Raw genomic sequence first — 22,739 nt, 5'->3', positions numbered from 1 at the left:
CCCTGCAAAAATTAAAAATATTTTAGATTAATATTTAGTTGAATTAAAGTTCATCCTCTCAAAAGAGATTTTCTGACTTCGTCTATGGGAGAATATATGTTAGAATGGATATTATGGAGCGTAAGGTCACACTAGTTTCACTTTAACTAGTCATGTAGATTCGATGTGTCATGTAATGTTCCGATCCTTTAGTTTAATTATTTATTAATTTTTCTGCGGATTTCTGAATTCTAACTATATTTGGTAAGTAATAAATGGCATTTTGTAGGAAGAACATATTTATTTTTGAATAAATTTTACATATACTATCATGGTTGAATGGATAATACATGAATAAATTTTGAATTTCAAATTCAAATTTTGCACATATGTCATATATCAAATGGTGATAATGTATACAAAATTAATTCTATATATTTTTTTTTAGACTGCACAATTAAAAACAATGGACAATTCAATTATGAGATCGGCAAGACATAGAATGATGGTGATCTCAAGCGTATGTCTCACTATTGCGTGATACATACTACAATATAGGATTATAAATTTTATGGGCGAATATTTCATACCAATATGTGTATCCATGCAGATTGGATGTACAAATTGTGAACTTGTTTTGTACATCTCTTTCACTGGAAGGGAATTTTAATATCTGTAGTCATGGTTTGGCTATACAAGCCATCAACCTTAGTGATATGAGGTGGAATAAGCACTTTTCTTTGGGATTTAAGAAAGGGGCACATAATAATTCTCTAACTTTATCAGCAATATGTATTTGATTTAATTCATACATATATTTATTTGATTTCACCCACAAGTATAATTAGCTTGTTCAGATAAAATTAAATAGAGATATATAACATAAAATTAAATCAAATAGATATATTCATATATACATGAGTTATAAAAAACAAGAAAAAACTATTTGTACACATGGTCAATGAGAGATAAAAACTTTATTTTATAAAATATGAGGGACGAAAAAATTCATCTTATGAATTGTGGGAGATTATGAATCGGATTATGTGAAATATGATTTGACAATGTTGCCTCTAAAAAATGATCACGTGTAAGGCTTGTGGTGAATTTCGAATAAGAACTAATCGGAAACCTAAGTAGGGATCAAATTTTATGAATGTGAATTTGTAAGGGACGTAAAATTACACTTTTAAAAATAAGAAACGAAAAAAGTCATTTTACAAAATATGAAACACGTTTTAAGCAATTTTCCCAAAGAAAATTTCACAAAACACCTCTCAACCATCATTATCTAGTACAAGAAATTGCTCCATGGTTAAACATGAAGTTTCTACAAAAGCACAAGATAAAAAAAAAAAATCAACTTTAATTGTAGTTTGTATTAGGAATTTTTTTTGACACGGAAAATGTAGTGCGACAAGTATTGCCAATTTTTATGTTTTCTAGATCAGCTAAAATTTCTTTTAAATTAACGTGTATTACAAAGCCAATCTTGCGTCAAAAGTACAGCTTTTGACTATTTGACCGAGAATTTGATTACAAGTACTCAATCAAATTTAATAAATTATTTCTAGAATTAGCTTTTTATGCACTAACAGTGTAGTAATTTTTTTTATATTAACAAATTTTTATATATGCCATGTGTATATGATTTGAATTTTAAATTTAAATTGATATTATGTGGCATGATTTAAATCTATTAGTGTAAAAAAAATTGTACACTAACAATGTATAAAAAAAAAAAAAGTTATCCTTGCCTCTAGAAGTTTAAATGGTATATACTTATATGGGTCGGGTACCCATGCTCGCCAATTCTCAAATTTATGATGTGTTTGCATATATGCAATATCTACTTCTAACTTCAATTCATTGATAATAGACACTGAAAGCGGATTTCATATTTGTTTAAATATGCAAGAATTAAAGAAAAGTAAGTGATACCAAAACTCGAAGCTTCACTCACTTGAACCCAATGCAATAAGAACATATGAAATTCATAATGAAATGATAGTATTAAGCTTGAAGAGGCAATTGAAATTCGAGAAGCAGTTGAAAGCAAATTGCGTTTCCAATAGAGAAATGTTAGTTGCACTCTATATTTTATTACTTGCACTTTATTTAGAGAAATGTTATTTTTACTTACATTATTTCATAAAGGTTCGTGATTGGGTAACTTCCTTTACTACTTTTTATGAATTGATCATGTTTTATTTTCATTTATTTCAAATTTTGTGATATGTAATTTATGTGTTTGATTATAAATGAACTCTTTTGGACATGGCAATCAATTTACTGAGCATTATTTCATCGAGGTTAATAGCTTAACCTTTCTTTGTCTCTATTAAGCTCCCAAGCCAAAGTTTCTTGCTTCCAACAAGATCAAGATTCACCTTATTAATGGCTCTAGGTTAGTGAAAATTAAGGGTGTGAATCGAAATCGAAATCGGTAATTTGGAATTTTGAAATCGAAATTTTTCGAATTTTTGGTATTAGAATTTTCGACCGATTTCGATTTCGAATTCACCAATTTCGAATTCAATTCGGACTTCAGTAAATTCCGATTTCACCGAATTCATGAACATAAAAATTATTATTATTATTATATAAATATTATATTACATATATATATAATATTATATATATATGTGTGAAAACGAAATTGAAATCGAAATAGGAATTCCGATTCCATCGAATTCATGAATATAAAAATTATTATTATAATATAAATGTTATATTATATATACATATGTGAAAAACAGATTTGAAATCGAAATTCAATTTCGATTTCAATTTCGAATTGTGAATTCGAAATCGAAATTTTCAATTTGAAAAATCTCATTACCGAATTCGACTAATTCGAAATCAGATATTCCGATTTCCATTTCGAATTACCGAATTCAAAATTCCAATCGGTAAATCGGAATTTTTCGATTTTTCACACCCCTAAGAAAAATGACTTGAAAAAAAATCAAAAGATTATTAGTGTTTAAGCATGAAATTGTTTTGGTGACTCTATACACCTAGAATGCAACGTTGAGGGGACATTTTAAGGTTTTTGAAAGGCTTTTTCCTATAGTGTCTTAAATATTGTATCAAAAGTCCCATTTAAGACTTTTTCTTTTTTATTTGTATGTATTCATTAGTTTCTTCCTTTCACATTTTATTTTACAACAGGATAGAGCTCGTGTAGAAAGTATTAATTGGTTTCTTGAAGGAAATTTTGTTGGGATAAATCAAACTTTTTTAGCCCAATGCGTATTTGTCCACAAGACGCTAGGGGGAAATTCCAATAACTGGTTTACTGCTGCCATTTTGAAAGGATTAAGGACTGAAGTAATGTATAAAGTCTAGACCCAATGATGGGTAAGAATCCCAGAACAAGAAACACCATCTTAATTATCTCAATAACTAAGCCCGACTTAGGATCTTAAGATAAGAAATAAAATTTTAAAGGAGACGAATAAAAGGGGTAAAAACGATCTGAATTTTGTAAATGAAACAAAACCAAAATTACAAAATCCATTTTTATCTTATTTAAATGACTTTCTTGCATGACAATTGATGAGTTTTGATCAATTGAAACTTTAATGAGCAAAAATTGTTAATCAGACAATTATTGATGCCTAGTCAAAATAACCACTAAAAAGAAAGACTTTTTTTTAACCTTTTCACTCCTAGCTATCATATCTAAAATTCAAACCTTGAACCTAATAGGAGGAAGAGCTCTAAGAGTCCTTCTTTAGGCTAACTCCAGTGTTTAATCCAAAAAGAAAAACTTGTAAATGGAAACCAATAACCAAAATGTGAGACACCATACTGGATCGATGGATTCTATTGCTATACTCTCCAACTAGTTTCAAGGATTTTTTTTTAACTTCTTTGTTTATACCATGAACTACAAATGAATCAACCCAAAAAAAAAGTTACACGAAACAAAAAGATGAATCTAGGAGACAAGAAATAAATTAGTACTATTTAATTGTTAGCATTTTCTTCTTCTTTTTTTTATTCCATAAATTACTAGGAAATACACCCAAAAAAAATTTAAGAGGCAAGACATAAAAAGAGGTGTTCTAGCCGGGAAACCTTTATAATTTGTTTTAACCATTGATCCATCTAGTGTCCCTCTTGGAGTGCTGGTTGGGGGATCATAATTCCTTGCTAGTATCAAGCACCAGAAATTCTAAATTTTTTAAATTTAGCGAGTACTACAGTGCACCCATTTAGTTTATAAGTGATTTAATCCCTTTTGATTCGCCCTCTTGGGGTGCTGCTTGGGTTGTTAAAATTCTCTAGTCAAGAATTCTAAACTTTTTAAATTCAGGGGGTGTTATAGTACACCCATTTAGTAGTTGGGATGTGGTTTAGTACCTTATGGTTCCAATAGCTCCATTGGACCTATCCCTTCCTTATATAGTGTAGGAATAATTATAGAACGTTGCCATCTAAAGAAAAAGAAAACCGATAACTCCAGCCTAAGATTAGACAGCAACTTCCTGTAATTTATGGGCCACTAACTTAAGAAAATAACAGATCAAAACCAAGGCCCACAAGATATACATCAGTCTCAACAGGGTGAACGGTGAACAGGCTGTCCACGCCCATGTAAGCACAAAAAGCTTCCTGTAACAAAATCAGCCGTTTGTTTCTTTGTGACGCCTGACCGGCCACGCGAGGCTCAAAAAAGTTTATTAGCTTCTTGACAAACAATTATTGAAGTAAACTCCACAATTTTTTATGATTCACAACTGTACACAAACACAGGCCCATGCTCCACGCGGCTCATTATTTCACCGTAATTAATACAACACTGCCATAATATTTAGCACGCCAAGAGTAGCCAAGCCCATCATTTTACATTTTAGAACGGTAGCCTGTCACTATAACAATGGTTAGTTTAGTCGTTTTTGTAAGGTGTAAGAGTTTTTAAACAGGTTATAATTTATGATTAATTGTTTGAGCATTTTTATAGAAAAAGTTTATATTCAATTAGTGTTCACGTGGATTTATACATCTTAGTTGAGTCAAAGTTAGACGTTATATTTTTTTGTTATCATATTTTGAATTTTTGCCTTATTGATAAATTTTAGGCCATAAACCTTTTGGACGGTTGACAATTGTCCATATCTCTTGTTCCTATCCATTTTGTCATCGGACTCTCAATTGAAATAAATTACCAATATCAAAATGTAATAGTTAATTGGGTTTTGTAATTGGTCTCATGTGTGAATTTTTTTAACAAAAGCGAAATTAAATTGAAAAAAGTATTTAAATGTAAAGGACGGGGTGTACTGAATGTGAGTTTGTACATTCAAATAGTAAATTGGACGTAGTTAGATGTACTAGGAAGTATTGCATTAAAAAAGACCTTAATTATTTTGAATAGTAAAAATTTAATTTTCATGATCAACTTTGCATGTGAAAAATGATGTTTGACCAACTAGAAGTATATTCTTTCCATGATTGCTTCTCAATGTAGATTAAGAAATTGATCATTTGCCTTTGAATTTTTAAATTTTTAAAATTTTCTCTCTGGAAATCATATGAAGTGTATAAAGGGTATAATAGGGATGTTTAATTTCCTCTCTGAGTGTCCAACCGATACTAAAAATATATTTTAACGAGTGCTCCATAGATACCAATTAGACAAACCCTTTGTATAATAAAGCAACGCAGAACGAAATTTACCAAAATGCGTACGTAAGATAGAGTACTTTTTAAGCAAATAGTGCACCAAAACTTTAGATTATAGGTATTCCTCCAATAGAGATATATCAGATATTCTTTCTATCAAAGGTAATAGTAGAATTATCCTCGTAGAATACAAATACATTTATAAACCAATAAAGCTCATGTTTAATAATTTTTTCCACCCTGTACTTCCCATTACTTTTTAGTGTTCATCTTGGTGTAGGATTTGCCACGAATAGTATTTACTCTTCATACTCATTTCACTTTTCCCTAGAATTTCCGCAGGAAAAAGGAAAAGAACTTATACAACGGAGGTGTGACATTCAATAAGGTCTCAAAAAGATAATTACATTCTGTTACAAAATTATACAAATAATTTATCTATCAATGAGGGTGTAAATGAGCTTAAATAAGCTGAATACTTTAAGCCTTGTTTGGATTGCCGGTTTTCGTCGAAAAATTACGTCGTTTTCCGTGATCACATTTCCCTATTACCTTTTTCCCTCACATACATCAAATCGCTACAATAATTTTTTCATGAAAAATTACGAAAAATGCAATCCAAACACGACCTTAGTGTTCAAGATTATTTAATTATTTTGAGAAATTTGAAACTTTGTTGACTTATTTACTTCCCAAGTCAAGCTCAAATCGGTTTTTTTATCTGGTTGAGAATTGAGTTTGAATAATTTGAACTTTTTATATAGTATAAAATTTACTTATATACTAATCAAGGTGAATTTGAGTCGTATTTAAAAGTTTATCTAATCTAAATTATTTCCTTCGTCCCACTTTGATAATCCGGTTTCTTTTTCACACTGTTTAAGAAAAAGTAGTTAATTTTGTTGGAAAAGTAAATTTAGATTGCTATTTTCTTAAAATACTCTTATATTAAATATGGTACAACTTTATGGGAACTTGAATTAATGGTAAAAAAGAATCAACTCTCATTAAATGAGGTAAGTTTATAGTAACAACTACTTATATTGAATAAGGGTATTTTAGAAAAATTAAAATACAACTATATTCTTTAATTGAAAAGTGGACTGTAATTTGGGACAAATGAAAAAGGAATACAGGACTATCAAAATGGGACGGAGGGAGTACTATTTAACCTTAGCTAACAAACCAAATTTGCGTCAACTCTTCCTTATCCAAATTTAATTTGAGTATTAAATAATTTTGTTCGTCTTTCGGTCTTGTATTACGCTATTCAAGAACCATTGTCCATTTGTATTGCCCACTAACACTCTACTGTTAATGCCAATTTAGCAGCAGAGACTTATCAGCTGAATGTTCATTTTCATTGTTCAACGAAAAAAGAAAGAAAAAGCGAATTCACAAGTCCTAAGCAGTATATTCAGTCCACCATTTTCTCTCGAAATTCCTGGTTTTTAGGCGGGAAATTAATAAATGGGCGGCCGGCGCCGCAGCAGCAGCAGCTACAGCAGCTCAGTCGCCACGGTGGTCAGTACCGCTGATTCTTCTCCCTCTTCCGCCGAGTCCTGCTTCCGCGAGCTTGACGATGTCTTCTTGCAGGTACGTTTAATTTTTTTGTAGTGTGTGATTAATATTTAAGATTATTTAGATTAATCTACTTGTATTTGCCAGATTGATTTCCAAGAAATGAGAATTTTTTTGATTAATGAGATCATAATCGTGATTTTTAACACATTCCAGACACAAACGAGGATATGGTTAGGAGAGGTGTTGAAGATAAGATTGGATGAAGGGATGAATATTTCCGATTTGCTTGCCGATGGGGAGCTGCTGTAAGTTCTTCCCTTTTTGTTATTTTGTCTATAGCTTCAGAGCTTTTTGTTTTTCATTAGATTTCAAGAAGTAAAATAAGAAGAAGAAAGAAATAAAAAAACAGAGAAATTTTGTGAGGCCTAGATAAATTATCTGGTAGTCATGATTTAGTTTGATAATGGAGTAATTGTTTTGGTGTCAATAGATATGTCAATTTTTTGAAAACTTTTGAGTTACCTTGTACGAGTTTTTCGATATTTTTAGAAACTTTGATTGTTACCATCCAAGAACTTAACTTACATGGTATACTGGCTTGGGCATTGTTAAATGGTACTCCAATTATTTTTAATGGCACTCCATCTTGTTTGTAATTTTGCAAAAGAACATGAATCAAATGGAGTTCCATAAAAAAAAAGGTGGACTACCAATTTTAACAATTAAGTTATGGACTAGTTTTTGCAGTGCAATTTGGTCCCTCGAGTGTGAGTGTGACTTAAGAGCCATATACTTTCAAGTGTCAAGCTGTTGCATTGTTTGTTCTACGTATGGCTTCGTTTTCAAGGATAGTTTTAAGTTAGGTGTCCTTTGTATTGATGTTTTGGGCAAAAAAGAAACGTTGGTCTTCAAATTCCTGTCTGAAGCTTTATTTTATCCTTTCTTGATACTCATGGACACAAGTTTCACCAGTTTATATATCTGAAAACTTGTTTCAAAAGATGAGGAAAGTTGAACTGCTTCTGGATTAGACTAATCAAACTGCAAAATTATGTTTTCTAATGAAATTTCTTTGACTGTTTTTCAGAGTAGTCTTAAAGAAGACGTGTTAATAGTACATGTTTATCATCTGATAGTGCCAGACTTTATGCCAAAGATTGCAATTTGTAAATTCAATAAAGTTTAATTACTAGCTATCAATTGCTTTAACGTTTGGTTGAATTGTTAGCTTTGAAGTCTCTAAAATGGTGTGGAATATGTTGTTGGAGAAGTCTGTGGAGCTTAGACAAATAAAAGCTTATCAAAGCCCTCTTGGTTCGAGGAAGAGCAGTGGGAGATACAAGCCTTACTCTAACGTTGACTCGTTTCTTAAGGTAAAGCTAGCTTCATGTGCATGTTTCTATGCAATGATTTCTACACATGGTCCGCAAGTATTATTTACTTATAGCATAATTAGCTGGTTAAGTTGACACAAATTATGTCAACCCAAATTCTTTTACATTTTTTAGAACTTAACAAAAATAAGCCCGTAAGATTCTTAACCTGAAATAGAATTTAACTTGGTGTTTGTTGCAATTGGATGAGTTGTAGCAAGAAATACCGGTTTGGTGTATCTAAATCAAAAGACTGGGGGGAGGGATGGGTTGTTTGGTTTGGGGAGAAGGAGTGTAAGTGAGAGGTCTGAGGTATGAGCCCTCCCACTTACACTAAAAAAAAAAAAAAAGAAAATCAAAAGACCAACTATCTGACATTTATTTATTCAACTAAACTTCTGGGCTTATTTGCTTGATTGAATCTAGGACTACAAACTTTTTTTTTTAAATAGTAATTCTGGTGGATATATCGTAATGAGCATCATAAAGACAATGGTAATTCATTCTCTGCTAATTAGTATCATACAAGAAGTGTCTATTCAAAATTGTAAATCTCAAGTAAGTTGAGAGGCAATTTCAAATGCTTTTAGCACAGAAAGATTGGATGTTAACTACTGTGGATAATGCAATCCATCCGTCTTGACAAGGAAGTTGTTTTCAACTAGATATTGTGAGTGGAAGGCTGGGATGGAGTTAACATTTAGTTGTTGGAGAGATTGAAATGTCCAAATTATGTTTCACCTCTCATGCAACCCCATTCAGTTCCCTCAGCTTTTCGCTTGCACTAATGTGTCCATGGTGTAATGCTTCTAAGATAATTGCCCAAGTATTTCATCTTTGATTATTGTGATCCTTCCTTTGCTTGTGGCTGCAAATGAAGCATTGCTTGTTGTGTAGTCAGGTTAATAACCTATTTGGAAGAGTAAAAACAAAAATTATGTCTCCCTATATTAACCAATAATTTTGAAATGCTGGAAGTGTTGGTTCATGCTAAAGCATCATCTCTGTACCATAAATTTGTCACCTTGTGTTATAATCAAAAGTTGATTTCTCTACTGCCTTTCTGTATCTTACTTGGTTTTTTTTGTTTCACTTACTTTTTTAGGTTTGCAAAATCTTGGGATTGAATGGTATTGATCTCTTTTCCCCATCGGATGTTGTTGAGAAAAGAGATATTCGGAAAGTCTGCATCTGCATACGAGCACTATCGAAAAAAGCCAGATCTAAGCAATTAAATGTAAGAAATCGGCGCATATAGTCCTCTTTCATATTGCACTTGATATCTTTTCTAAAAGAGCGCATGTGGTTGTTAAATTTCTGCAATAGAAAATGAAATAACTGTAGTTATGTCTTTATAGGTCCCGGACTTTGATTTGGTCACCTATACGGTTGTCATGCCAACAGATATGGTAGGATGCATCCGGAGAAGCTTAGAATCATCACAGTGTAGCATTTCAAGTTCTTCTAGTTGCCATTCCTATAAAGGAACAAGATCCAAAAGGCAGCAGGTAAGCCAATAGGCGAACAACTACCATTGAAATGACTGGAATTTGTTTACCAAGTAAAAAGAAAAAAAGAATATTTTGTTTGACGTCCACAAATCTCAACAAGCTTTTAATTTTTGACTAGAAATATTTTTTATCTTCTGTAGAAAACATTAATTCCATCTTATAGTGGACACTATGATTCTTGTTCTGAAGAGTCTGATGAGGCAGAAAGCGCTTATTGTGGAAGGGAATCATATAGCTTATTCACAGACAAGTTTGATCATCCTGCCACCCTAAACTCTTGTAAAGAAGACTCACCAGGTGCTTTTTCAGCAGTCAGACCTTACACTGCAAGGCAAGCTGCATCGAGATCAGACATGAGAAATGGTCTTGGAATTCATTGTTCTTCGTACAATTATAGAAATGGTTATCAGGCTGACAACTTGCATGCGAGTAATGACTTACGACTTACCTATAATAATAATGCTTCAGATCTAGCTGATATCGACTATGCTCTGGGGAAAGATGCTTCTAATATATTGGATTCATTGGGTGAAAATGTAGCAGAGAGGGACTTTATTGCAGATTATTTAGCATTTTCAGATTCAGTTGTCCTTAGAAATGATGGCAATAGTCCCATTTTCTTTGATGGAGAAGACAATATTTGTAATTTCTTTATGAGTATGGATTCTCATGGATTAGGCTCAAAACAGAAGGTTTCTCAGAATGGGTTTTCTCACAGATATTCAGATGATATGGAAGATGTGGAAGTGGCATCTATGGCAAGCATGACCTCCGTTTTAGGTAGGGTGCTTAACCTGGAATTCGATGACCAATATAATTACGGGGATTCTTCAATTGTGGAACACAACTCCATTGAGTTTCTTGGAAATGAAACTGACGACCAAGGCAAAGGTTTTCATATGGAAGGTCAAACACAGGACTCACCTCCATATGATATCCTGTCCGACCGTTCAGGCACTGATATTAAAGAATCACAGTCAAAGATGGTACTTGAAAATGAAGGCTTTTGCACTGCTTCCCTTTCAACTTGTAAGGAGAATGGACAACCAAGTGCCAGGGAGTCAGAAAAATCTGAAGTATGTGGTCATTCTCAAATATATCTGGGAAGCATGCATCCTGCAAGCTGTGCAGGCTTGGCTTCTGCAGAAGATGACGAGGAGGATATTAGTAGTGGAGATTTGGAGAAGGCAGTGATGGGTATGTGTGAGTTAGATCCTTATTTGGAACAGGGGAAGGATCAAAGTCCTCTAGAGACTCTACATCATAACAATTTTCGGGAAGCAAAGGTTTCATGTTGCAGATGTCCAATGAAGGGGAATGAAATACACGTTTGCAGCATGCAATATGAAGATGTAATCGTCAGAGATATTACTTGTCAAGAATCACAGCATTTACAGAAGGATTCACTTTGCAATCATGATTTTGCTTCTCTCGCAAATGAATGTAAGTCAATGGCAAGCTCCTCTTCCAAGAATTCACAGGATGTTAATGGAGCGGGACATCAGGCTTCTAGTGGAGATAACAAGACTAATCAACATCTCTCTGGAGATGGAAATGAGGTGAGTACTAGTTCTTTTTGTAGATCTTCGTGCCGTGGTTCTCTTGAATCTCCTATCATCTTTGCATTAATGAATGATGTTGTACAGGATGGAAGAAATCAGAGCAACCTTGACATTTGTGCAGCAAATGTTTTGGATGGGAAGGAGGATGCAGGAGGTGGTTTAAAAGAGCACAGGTTCCTTAGAGGGTCGCTGCTTAAAACATTTGTTAAAGGCACAACCCTTGCTGGAGTGTTGTTTCTCATACTACACATCAGGTCCGTGTTGCCATACATATTAGCTATAGCATATGGTTTGGATGTACATTGGTCTTTCTTTTCAACGTCCAGTTTGCTCATTCTTGTGGATGTGGTATTTGACTTGACAGTAGAAGAGGCAAAGAGCAGGCTAACAAACCAGAAAAGCCACTGAAGACTCGGCAATTTGGTGGTGCAAAGCACGCTTCACTAAATGCAAAATTCAGTAGATCAAATGGCACTTATCCTGCTGAAAAGCTCAAATTCGGTAATTAGAGATCGGTTCCACGAGAATTGATCTTACTTTAATAGATACTTGCTACATTCCACTTCTCAAGCCTTGTGCTTATGCATGGAAAAATGAGTTATAGCTAGGTCTTCTTCACAGGGTCTTAGATTTGGACATCATCTGTTACATTGAAGATAGGTAAATACCGATTTAAATGAGCTTGGAAGCGGAATTAGTAGCACTTTTCCCGTATGACTTTGCATTTAGCTGTCTTCTCAACTTCTCTCTGTCCATGTATACAGTAGCCAGTATTTTTTTTTTTTTTTTTGGTTGCACAAAATGAGTATAACGAAGCATGATAAGCCCCTCAGACTTACGACTCTAGAACTTCATTGTCATTAATGAATATGTGGACTTCTTGGGATGTTTGTAGCTGTGGGTTCCTTTGGACAAACACAAAGGACGATAATCTTCTGAGTTAGATTATCATCCAAAGCCTTCTCTGTTTTCTTCTTCATATACTGTCCATGGATTTCGGTCAAGAATTAGCTTGCTGTAGTCAGGTGCCTTGTAATCAACAATTATCTTCAGTGATGGACTAAGTTTGTACTTAATAAACGATTTTTCCACTAAGTGTTCTTGATCTAAATACAGTATATAATAATCCAAACCACTGGCGGAATCAAAAGTTGATACTGGGTAAGACAAGTAAATAAGCATGTGCTTAATAGGGCATTAATTCCGACATTTTCGTTAAAATGCTCCTAGGGCAAAGTTTAATGTTTTCAAGGATATTAGTGAAAAATCTGGACATGCCTAAGGATATACAAGGATTTCTAAAATCTTTGGGGGGCAAAGTCTAATTTTATGAGGATACGAAAGAAAAGTTTTAATTAGTTTAAGGGGTTGCTTAAGAATTCCTAAAATCCTGGACCAGTTGTACAAACCCATCATGACCTGAGTCAATTTAGCCAGAATCACGACATAATTGTCTGAACACAAAGACGTGGATCTGTTAACTTGCCAAAAGTCCCACTATTAAACCTTTCAAAAGAATAATAAAAATGAATTTCAAAAAGAAATTTCTTTTAAATGGCAAACTCCGTACACTGGAGAATGATACTAGCCTAATTTATTAAAATAATAAAAATGAATCTAACAATTAACATTTAGCACCATTCAAATTCCTTGCCTCAAATGATTTTTTTCCAATAAAATGCAATTGTCAACCCATTCAATAATTTCATCATTATGATAATCTTGACTTTCATTTACTTAGTTATTTATTTTTTGCTGGTTCAAGGGAGAGAAGGTGAAAAAGGAGGCCTGACATCTGGATCCTGGGACTTCTCCAGCGATTTGTCCATTAAGAAGCAAAATATAGCAAACATTAATAATTATCCATTGCCAAAAAGCAAAAAGGGAGATGTAAGTAACTTCTAATAGAAAAATGAATAAGTTCTAAGATTGGATATATAACGTCGAATAAATATCTCTCTATTTCAAAAAATAAGCAAAAAGTAAATATGAAAAAAATGAGAAGAAGTTGCTATGCCAACAACTTCAAACTGAAGTGATATTTGAAAAGAATATGATTTCAAAAAGTAACTATGAGACAACCAAATTAAGTGATGAATTTCTCTGCAAAATGGCAACAATAAAGAAGTACTTGATAAAGATTCCAACAGCAAATTCAATTCTGAAGAACCAATGTAAAATCCCAATTGTCCAGTTAAAACCAGTCTTCCATGATTCCGTGCCATGGGAAATAAATTATATGCTACAGTAATTAGGGCTAATATATTTAAAAGGGATGAATATATTTACTTACAAATAAAACATAAAAAAAATAGGCTTATTTTGATATAGAACAAGGGGCCTAATTCTTCAATCCATCGTTCTATATCAATAGGGCTATCAAAAAGTTAATTAGGGCTGAATAACGAGAGTAGTCATGGTATATTATTAATAGTTGTATTATTATTTTTATTTATTTCTATTGGAGTTTTATTATTATTACTAGCATGGGACAAATATGAAATTTAGGAATCATGGACCAGATGATGTGCAACCCTATGACCGGCCCTATGTCAAACGCTAGACATTATCGCAGCCAAATACATACGTTTAGGATTTTTAGTGGTATTTGTTTTCCATTTTGAGTAGGACTTTCGTAGCCTATAAAAAAAAAAAAAAAAAAAAAAAAAATTTTCTGGGACTTTTGTAATCAGTCTTTTATCAATTATTATATCAAACTTGGTAAGTTTTACTAATTGTTGTGAGTTTTCTCAAACCTCACATTTCTATGAATATTTTATTCATACCTAAATTTCATTTGTGTAGACTCTCATATGGAAACTGTTCGTGTAACCTCTTCGCTTTTCACGCTTCCACTATCTCATCATAGTTCATACATACAATGTATGACCTATTGAATAATATGAGAAGTATAATTAATAGGAAAATCCTATTCTAATCATGTAATACAACTGATACAAATTAAATGATAACCTACCTCCTTGATTTTAAAAATTTTCATGTTTGAATCTATCGCTTAGACACGTTATGATTTTCAGTCACTTTTGTAGGTGAACTATAATTCACATTGATATCATTATTTATCAACTTTGACAATCACCAAATGCAAGGAAACAACAAATAAGAACCAAAGCCGAATTCTTCAAAGGCCCAAAAAAAAAAAGAGAGATAATTAAAAAAACCCAATATAATTATAACAATTAATGGAGATCATCCATACTGCATCCAGACTAAAAGGTAGTAAATTGCGAAAAAGTAATCCCAAACATACCCGGGGGATAACATGGTGAAAGTAACAGAAAAGAAAAATTTTGGCCACTAAAAGGCGCCAAAAAGAAAAAAGATGCAGCAGCGGCTTTGTGAAATTGGGAGAGAGGAATACGACACTTACACAAAGCAAGTTAGCCAGAATTAAAAAGAAAAAAGAGAAAAAATTAGACTGTATAAGGTAAAAACAAAGATTTTTTTTTTTTAAATTTTCTCGGGAGAGGAAAGCAACAAAATACATTTAAGTTGGCAATGTATTGTCACGCCCTAAACTTAGGGGTTGTAGGATGGGTTCAAGACATGGCATGCCATATTCGTGAAATCTTATTCTCACAAATACATTTAATTAGCCAAAAATTCTAGGTATGAAAATGACAATATTTATTTTTAAATCAAATTAATATAAAAGATGAAATATATTATATGAGAAGTATGGAAAAGATGTGAAAGTCATTAAAAAGGGAGAAAAGAGAAACTAAAAATCGTTAGATAAAGAATATTAGGTTGTTTAATTAAATAAGAATTTTGAACATAATTAACAAACAATGGTAGATTTGGTAGATAAGATAAGATAGTTGAAATAATTCTATTGATTCTTATCAGAATTAAGCATTCAGTTAGGATTCTTGTGCTGAAAAAAATACACACAGGTTCAGCACTGCTTAACAAGTTCAGCAATTAGATTTTCATTTATCAAACACTCAAAACATCTGAATGTCTGAAAAAATTCAGATTCAACACTTTTTTATATTATCAAACAGACCCTAAGACTTTTATCGACTATCTCATTTTACTAGGATTTATCACCATTTTTCCATGCATAAAAAAATGTGCCACTCAATGTCATCATAACATTTCATACATTAATATAATTATGCATGAATCATTTTTGCATAATTGAAATAAATTAAGACAAAAGAGCACCCCATGCCATACACTAATTCTGAAGATGATAGAAAGGTAAAAACCCTCCCGTTAACTTGCAACAGCAACTGTCATAAATCATAAAATAGCATTTGGCTTTGTTTGGATATCAAATTTTCCTAAATAATATTTCGTTTGTATCATAAATATATTTGCCAATCCACCTGTTTATATTTTCAATCACTTTTTTATTTCACATATATCACATCACAAAAATACTATAATAATTATTTCAAATAATATTCTATCCAAACTTCGTGGTCGTGAACTATATCAAAAGGCCAAACTATTCCTTGGCCAACGGAAGAACACGTCTGGGAAAACGTGCCATGATCCAATGCGGCAATCAGGCCCATCATCGTGGAATGAATTGGCTCACCTGATGAGATTCAGTTTTGGTCATTAAAATGGGTCTAGTAATTAAAGTCAATCCCTTCACCAATTATGATTGCATTTGCAAGTGGCATATTATTTAATGAGATTTAACTTGGTTCACGTTAGTCATGTCCGTGTAAGGATCCTGGTTTTACTCTCAAGCCTTTTCTCTTCGCCTCTGTAAGGTTTGAAGTTTCCTTATGAAATAAAAACAAAAATGTATAATTAATCAAAAAAGAAAAGTCAAATTGTTATCTTAAATGACTAAAATCCCCTAAATGCAACTGATGAAACTTACATAAAATGGAGAAAAACAGTATTAACCTTTATAACTATGCTGGCCTTAATTTGGAAGCTTAACCCACAAGAAACCTCCCAATTTTTGGTAAAACTTTTTTGTAACTCAACTTAATGTAAACAGCAAAAAAAAAAAAAAAAAGATTGATAATATAAAATAGAATGCTCCAACACTCCGATCAGTATAAGATTCCTCCACAAGTTGCATTGTTATAGGAGAACATACTTACACGCGCGCAAAGGATAGCAGTATGAGATGAAGGAAAACAACCAAAGATTAAGCTAAACATAACTGGAATAACTAATCGTCTTCACTTGCTTTATTGTGTTTGAAGCCCATCTTATGTAGTCCAAAAAACTTTTTTTAAAATATTTTTTTCTTAATAGGAAAAGGATGGAATTTAAAAAAACAATGAGGGAAACGAGGGGACAAAAAACTTTCTGGATGGCACAAAAATATGCACAATTATACATTCATGTGAATCATTTAAGTTGCTATCGATTATTGTTTCTTTATACTTTGTTTTATTTCTTTAAGCTAGCATTTATCATTTCAATAAAAAGAAAGAGATTCATGCTCATCATTTCAAGGTAATTTTTTTTTCAAAAGAATATTAATAAAGAACTTGAAGTTCCGTCTCAAAACTAATAAGCAGTGAGTAAAGACGCCCTATTTAGTCGAGAAGATCTTGACCAACCAACGTAAGATTGGTTTGTTTGGTCAACATCCTCTCTCACAAACTAAGGCAGATATCATTATTAGCTAGTCTAGGGGATCTTTAACTAAATGATGGCATATCCAAACATATATAGAGTGAGTAAATCAGAGCATTGGCATGGTAGAAACTATATGAAACCAAGGCCCAAGGGAAGTGTCTGAATTATGTAGGTTTGGCCGATGTCCAAGGGTGACCCTAGTACCATGATGAACAACATGAAGTTCCATCACAAAATCTACTGGCGGCTAACACTAATTGAGTGTAGAAACTCATAATCTTTTATCAATTAGTCCAGAGGGTCTTGAATATTGATGTGAGATTATTTTGTTTATCATTGTTATCAATATCGTCTTAAAACAAATTGGTTTTAAAGTAGAGGAAGATGAAGAAGTTCTGTAGTGTATTCTATTGTCTTTTGATATCACTTGTAATGCCATCATTTTCACACTAGCTCGACTAGAAAGGTCAGTTCAGCTAAATGAAAAATGATAAGCGCCACATAAAGATAAATATCATATCTTGAGGGAGGGAAGATACAACAAAGTCATTATCACAGTACTTAGTCATAATTAGCTTCGTATATTTGTCTAGCAAGAAACAAGACTATCAAAATCATATTAGGTGTTCTACTTGTCGAATGTGCAGAATCCAATGAATCATTACAACTTACGTAAATTTTCCGTTCTCTGCACATTTATAGTAGTTAATTAATATATTTAAGTGATTACGTACATATCAGAAACTGAGTTTCATTCTAACTCATAAAGTGCTGCATTTTGTCTTGACCTTGAATCTACTTATAATTTGTCTCATAAAGTTTATTTATTTTCATTAACTTGGTCAATACGTTTTGTCGCAAAAGTTAGGGGTGGACATGGGATGAATACCTCCCATATTAGCCTTTTTTTGACTCTCGCTTCACATGTGAGCAGGGACCTATTCATCGGGTATCCTCTAGGAGAGGGTTGAAAACCAAGCACATGCCCTGCACCTCTTATAATTTATTTAGAAAATAAGTGTGTTTGGTTTAAGAATTATTACACCTTATTTGCACACACTAACTTGCTTTCATTATCAACATATTTTCCAATCACCTTTTTATCTTACATACATCATATCAAAAAAGTGCTACAATACTTTTTTCACAAAATTGTCTCAAATAATTTACAATCCAAACAAAGAATAGTGTAGACCAATTTCATCTTGTATTTTACATGTTCATATAAGGATCAACCTAGATTTACCCAAAAGTCTCATGCCTAATGAGGGAGAGAGGGGTTTTGGGAGCAACATTATGAAAAAGAAGAAATGCATTAAAACTTAGAATCGAACACCATGATGAAATGCTACCGCAATGCTTATATCATCTTGAGATTTGATAATAGAAAGGTGCATTAGCAGTTAATACATTATAATTGGCTAAGTTACTAGGAATATGACAAAATGAAAGATCAAGTAAATAAAGAAAAATGCCCTAAAAACTTTAAAAACAACAAAAGCATCCAAAACCAATAAGATTGCATTGAAATTCTTACTCAAATCCCCAATACAACTCAATGGGAAGGTCAAATTGTTGCTCAATTTTTGTGTTCTTAATGAAAGAATTTTGAGCCAAAAAAAAAAGAGAGAATCAGATAATTCTAAGCCAAGCATGAAATTTTAACATTTGGTTAAACTAATTCAAAAAGATAAAAATTTGAAACAAAGAAAATAAAAATTGATAATCATTCTTCCTTATATCTTCTAGAGCAGCTAAACTCTCTCTAGAAATAAAATTATAGCCTTTACAAGTGAACCTTGTAAATAAATTATGATCTTTCAAAATTATGTTGCAATTTGCTCAATGAAATTATTTAATTATCTCTAAAAGAAATGGTATCTTGTGTGTATACATAAGAATGGAAAAAAAAATACAAAACATATATTTGAGATGAGTCAGGTACCCACAGGCCGTGGGTACTCAAACCTCTACCCTAACATACCCTACTTATTGGATACCTGAGCCTAAATTCTGGAGCGAAACACAGGCGGGTATCACGGGTCAACAGTCTTTTTCTTTTTTTTTGGGTCTGCCATAGCAGAAGTTACTTGTTTAGGATAAATCACCTATTTGGGGTGTTGTGAGAGGCATAATATATATAAATGGAACCAGAAAATCCATTTTAATAGAGTGGATTTTAACATATCTAAATTTAAGTGTATAACATAAACGTTTTAAATTTTTACAGGATAAAAAAAAAATTAAACTTGAAAGGAATACTTTTAAGATTTTCAATTTTTTTTAGAAAGGAAAACATAATTTCATAAAACTTACGGGTAAGGGAAGCTCCTACTAGTTCCGACTATGATTGTACATTGATTAATCTACTCGATTTCCATAGAATCATAGCTTATCGACCAATTATAGATTCTGTTTGTAAATGGGGGAAAAAAAAGTACTCATCAACCGATTATGATGAACACCTTTTTTAAGAATAAATAGCTAATTGATAGGAATATGCGAATTTGGTTGTAGTTTCCTCAAAGTGGAGATTATCAATGACCAACGGATGATTTCTTCCAAGCTTCAATAGCTGTTTTCTTTTTTCTTTTCTTTTTAATTTCTCCTTCTCATGAATGAATTTTAAATTTTGAACTTTGGAAAAGAATATTTGGAAATATTTAAAACTTATGTTTCTGTTTCGAGGGTGATAAACATTGAAGTCGAGACCATCCTGTCCTAAGCCAATGGTGAAAATGAGTGAAAGTTGCAGGTTTCGACAAACAAAAATGAGACTGTTATTATACTTATGTTTTTTTTGGGGGGGGGGGGGGGGTTGTAAAACACCTAAATGGCTGTCAAACTATATAGTTGATTGGCTTTTAATCTTCCAATTTTTAAATGCATATTTTTATCCCTCGAACTTATACAAAGGTGTTCTCTCCACCTTTTTAACTAGAGATAATTTCATAAACCTCGCTTGAGATTTACATTAATATTACTTCACATCTTTAAAGTTTCAGAAATATCATTCAACTATCATATTGGTGAGATGGGACCATTAATCATTATCATAACACACAAATTGACAAAATTATCTTCACCACTTTAACAATTTTTGGGCAAATAATTCTGAAAAAGGCAATTTTTAGGCAAAGTATATAAATATTATAGTATAATCGATTAGGCAGAAAATTCAATATTAAACAAAACAAAAGAATAGAATTAGGAGAAAAATATATCTCTCTTGTTAAATGATTATTATAAAAATATTTTAAAAATACAAGGGTGAAATTATTACAGAAGATATGGTTTTAGGGAGGTTAGTGATATTTTTAAAACTTTAGAGATATCAAGTAATATTAACGTAAATTTTAGGAAGGTTTCTAAAATTATCTTCAATCAAAAGGTGGAAATTGTACCTTTTTTCAAGTTTGAGGGGCAAAAATATGTACTTAATACTTGAAGGATCAAAAGTCGATTAATTTAATAGCTTTGGCCCATTCAAAAATTTTGCCACACTTTTATGCATTCAGCATTCATCAGTGCAAACGTCAATATGCACCAATTTCCATGTACGGCAGGTTGCTGTGTTAGTGAACCCAGGCATCGGATTTGACGGTCCAATTATTCTACGTATGTTTGACTAAAAGCTAGAGGTGGCAAAATGGGCGGGATGGGCGGGATTTGCTTGGGTTTGTGATGGAACCGAGTCATATGAGTTTGGGCCCAATCTTACCCATATGTGTTTTGGGACTAACTTGGGCGGGATCACTTTGGGATGGGTTTAGATTGATCCCGCCCAATACCCAAATCTATTTTCTACATATTTTTTTTTCTTTAATTCATTTTTTATTTTTTTTTATATAATTTTAATATTTTTGATTTATTAAATTTTTTTTAGTTTTATTAAATAAACATGCAAGTGCTTTATACTCAGGATTCCCATCAAAAATTGGATTAACAAATAAAGGAAAAAATAGATATACAGCCATATTCCAACATATATCAAGATGGCCAAAGTACTTAAGGTGTTGAATATTTATCCTTATCATTGTCCAAAGATGGCAGGTCTAAATTGACTGAAATGTTGAAAATTCTTGTGGATAATGACTAGAAAAACTATAAGATTATATTCTCTAGTATGACGATAAAAATTGTTAAAGATAATTTTTGAATCTAAGACTCCGTTTGGATTGGTTATTTTTTCAAAAAATAAGGTTTTCAAATACAATGTTACAGTAATATAAAATAACTCAAAAAACATCACATCCATATTAGTATATCAAATATTTCAAAAAAATTTTATAGTAAAAATTTTTCATATACACTGCTATAATAAAATATTTCAAAAATACCCCCCAAAAATAGCTAAACCAAACAGAGCCCTTGTTATTTGAGCCCAATGGGTACCCAAGTATTTCCCAAGTATTCCCATCAATTAATGGGTACAATTGGGATTTGTCCCATTTTAAACCCAATATCAAAATCCAATACCCATCCCGCCCAAAGTCCCCATGGGTATGGGTAACCCATTGGGACTTGGGACAAATTGCCACCTCTACTAAAAGCAGATATTATTCTACACATAATATAGTAAATAAATACCGCTTCATTTGAAATATGGAAAATATGACATGCAATTTTGCAAATACTCATAGTTATAACGCTTTTATTTCTTCAGTCTTGAACTCGTGTTACTTGACTTCTATAATTTCAATTTCAACATATTCGGTTTCATAGATTTGATATCGGGATAATTTAAAAAACCTACCCTAAGGTTTCTAACAATTTCATTAGACTCCCCTAAAGTTTATAAAATTGCACAAACCTCCCCTGAGGTTACGGTTTTGATAACGAAATTAGTCAAATTAGAAAATGTAATATTAAAAAAATATTTTAAGAAGAGAGCTGAAATTTTTACTCTATAATTATCTCTTATGCATGTATATAAGGAGGCAAAATTTAAAAATTTTCTTTTCAAAACCACAAAAATTATAGCAAGCATCATGTCAAAAGAGATGACTAGTCTATTTTACTGAATCGTATGATCATTAGTATATTTTTATTGTCTATTTGTGTTGTCTAATTTATTAAATATGAACTTTTTGAATAGTGAAATAGATGTGTTAATTGTTAATTAGTTTCATTCTTATATACATGCATAATGGGTATTTATGTAATAAAAGTTTCATCTCTCTCTTTAATGTACTTTTTTAATGTTACTTTTTCTAATTGAACTAATTTTGTTATCAAAACCTTAACCTCAAGGGAGGTTTGTATAATTTTACAAACTTCAAGGGAAACTAGTGGAATTATCAAAAACCTTAGGGTAGGTTTTTAAAATTATCCCTTTGATCTCCACATCTTGCTATTTGGTCCTACCTGTCTTCCAAACCGTTTTATTTATGCGAACACAAGCTAAACACTCCAAAGATGAAAACTTGAAGTATCAAAAAGAATCATACCAAACTAAAAACTTTGGAAATACCAAAAGTACAAATTGAAAATGAAACTGTGTCCTGTTCCAAGACATGAAGCTTGCTAGATTTGTAATTAAAATATAAAGCATTGTTAATAGGCAATATTAGTAG

At 32.1% G+C, this 22,739-nt stretch overlaps 1 protein-coding gene across 2 annotated transcripts; it reads left to right on the top strand.

Annotated features, from left to right (window-relative positions):
• Positions 1 to 6,915: 6,915 nt before the first annotated feature.
• LOC140011146 (uncharacterized) lies at positions 6,916 to 12,678 on the top strand. Of its 2 annotated transcripts, none has more exons than XM_072059585.1 (8): positions 6,916 to 7,209; positions 7,351 to 7,442; positions 8,366 to 8,510; positions 9,616 to 9,747; positions 9,869 to 10,018; positions 10,162 to 11,580; positions 11,668 to 11,837; positions 11,948 to 12,297. In XM_072059585.1, exons 1-8 carry the CDS (start codon positions 7,084 to 7,086, stop codon positions 12,090 to 12,092), a joined length of 2,379 nt encoding a protein of 792 aa, XP_071915686.1. In that variant the 5' UTR covers positions 6,916 to 7,083; the 3' UTR covers positions 12,093 to 12,297. The 2 variants fall into 2 exon arrangements, with proteins under 2 accessions (XP_071915686.1, XP_071915687.1); XM_072059586.1 differs by having other exon boundaries at positions 6,938 to 7,209; positions 11,951 to 12,678.
• The last annotated feature ends 10,061 nt before the right edge of the window (positions 12,679 to 22,739 follow it).

This window comes from Coffea arabica, chromosome 7e, assembly GCF_036785885.1.
Source record: "Coffea arabica cultivar ET-39 chromosome 7e, Coffea Arabica ET-39 HiFi, whole genome shotgun sequence".
In the NCBI taxonomy this organism is placed as follows: Eukaryota; Viridiplantae; Streptophyta; class Magnoliopsida; order Gentianales; family Rubiaceae; genus Coffea; species Coffea arabica.
The sequence above is the reverse complement of the archived record's forward strand: the minus strand, read 5'-3'. Positions and strand labels throughout refer to the sequence as shown.

Coding starts and splice junctions, on each gene's coding strand:
- LOC140011146 (XM_072059585.1), top strand. CDS start 7,084: ATGGGCGGCCGGCGCCGCAGCAGCAGCAGCTACAGCAGCTCAGTCGCC. Junction 9,748..9,868: donor CCAGATCTAAGCAATTAAAT/GTAAGAAATCGG, acceptor ATGTCTTTATAG/GTCCCGGACTTTGATTTGGT. Junction 11,581..11,667: donor TCTCTGGAGATGGAAATGAG/GTGAGTACTAGT, acceptor GATGTTGTACAG/GATGGAAGAAATCAGAGCAA.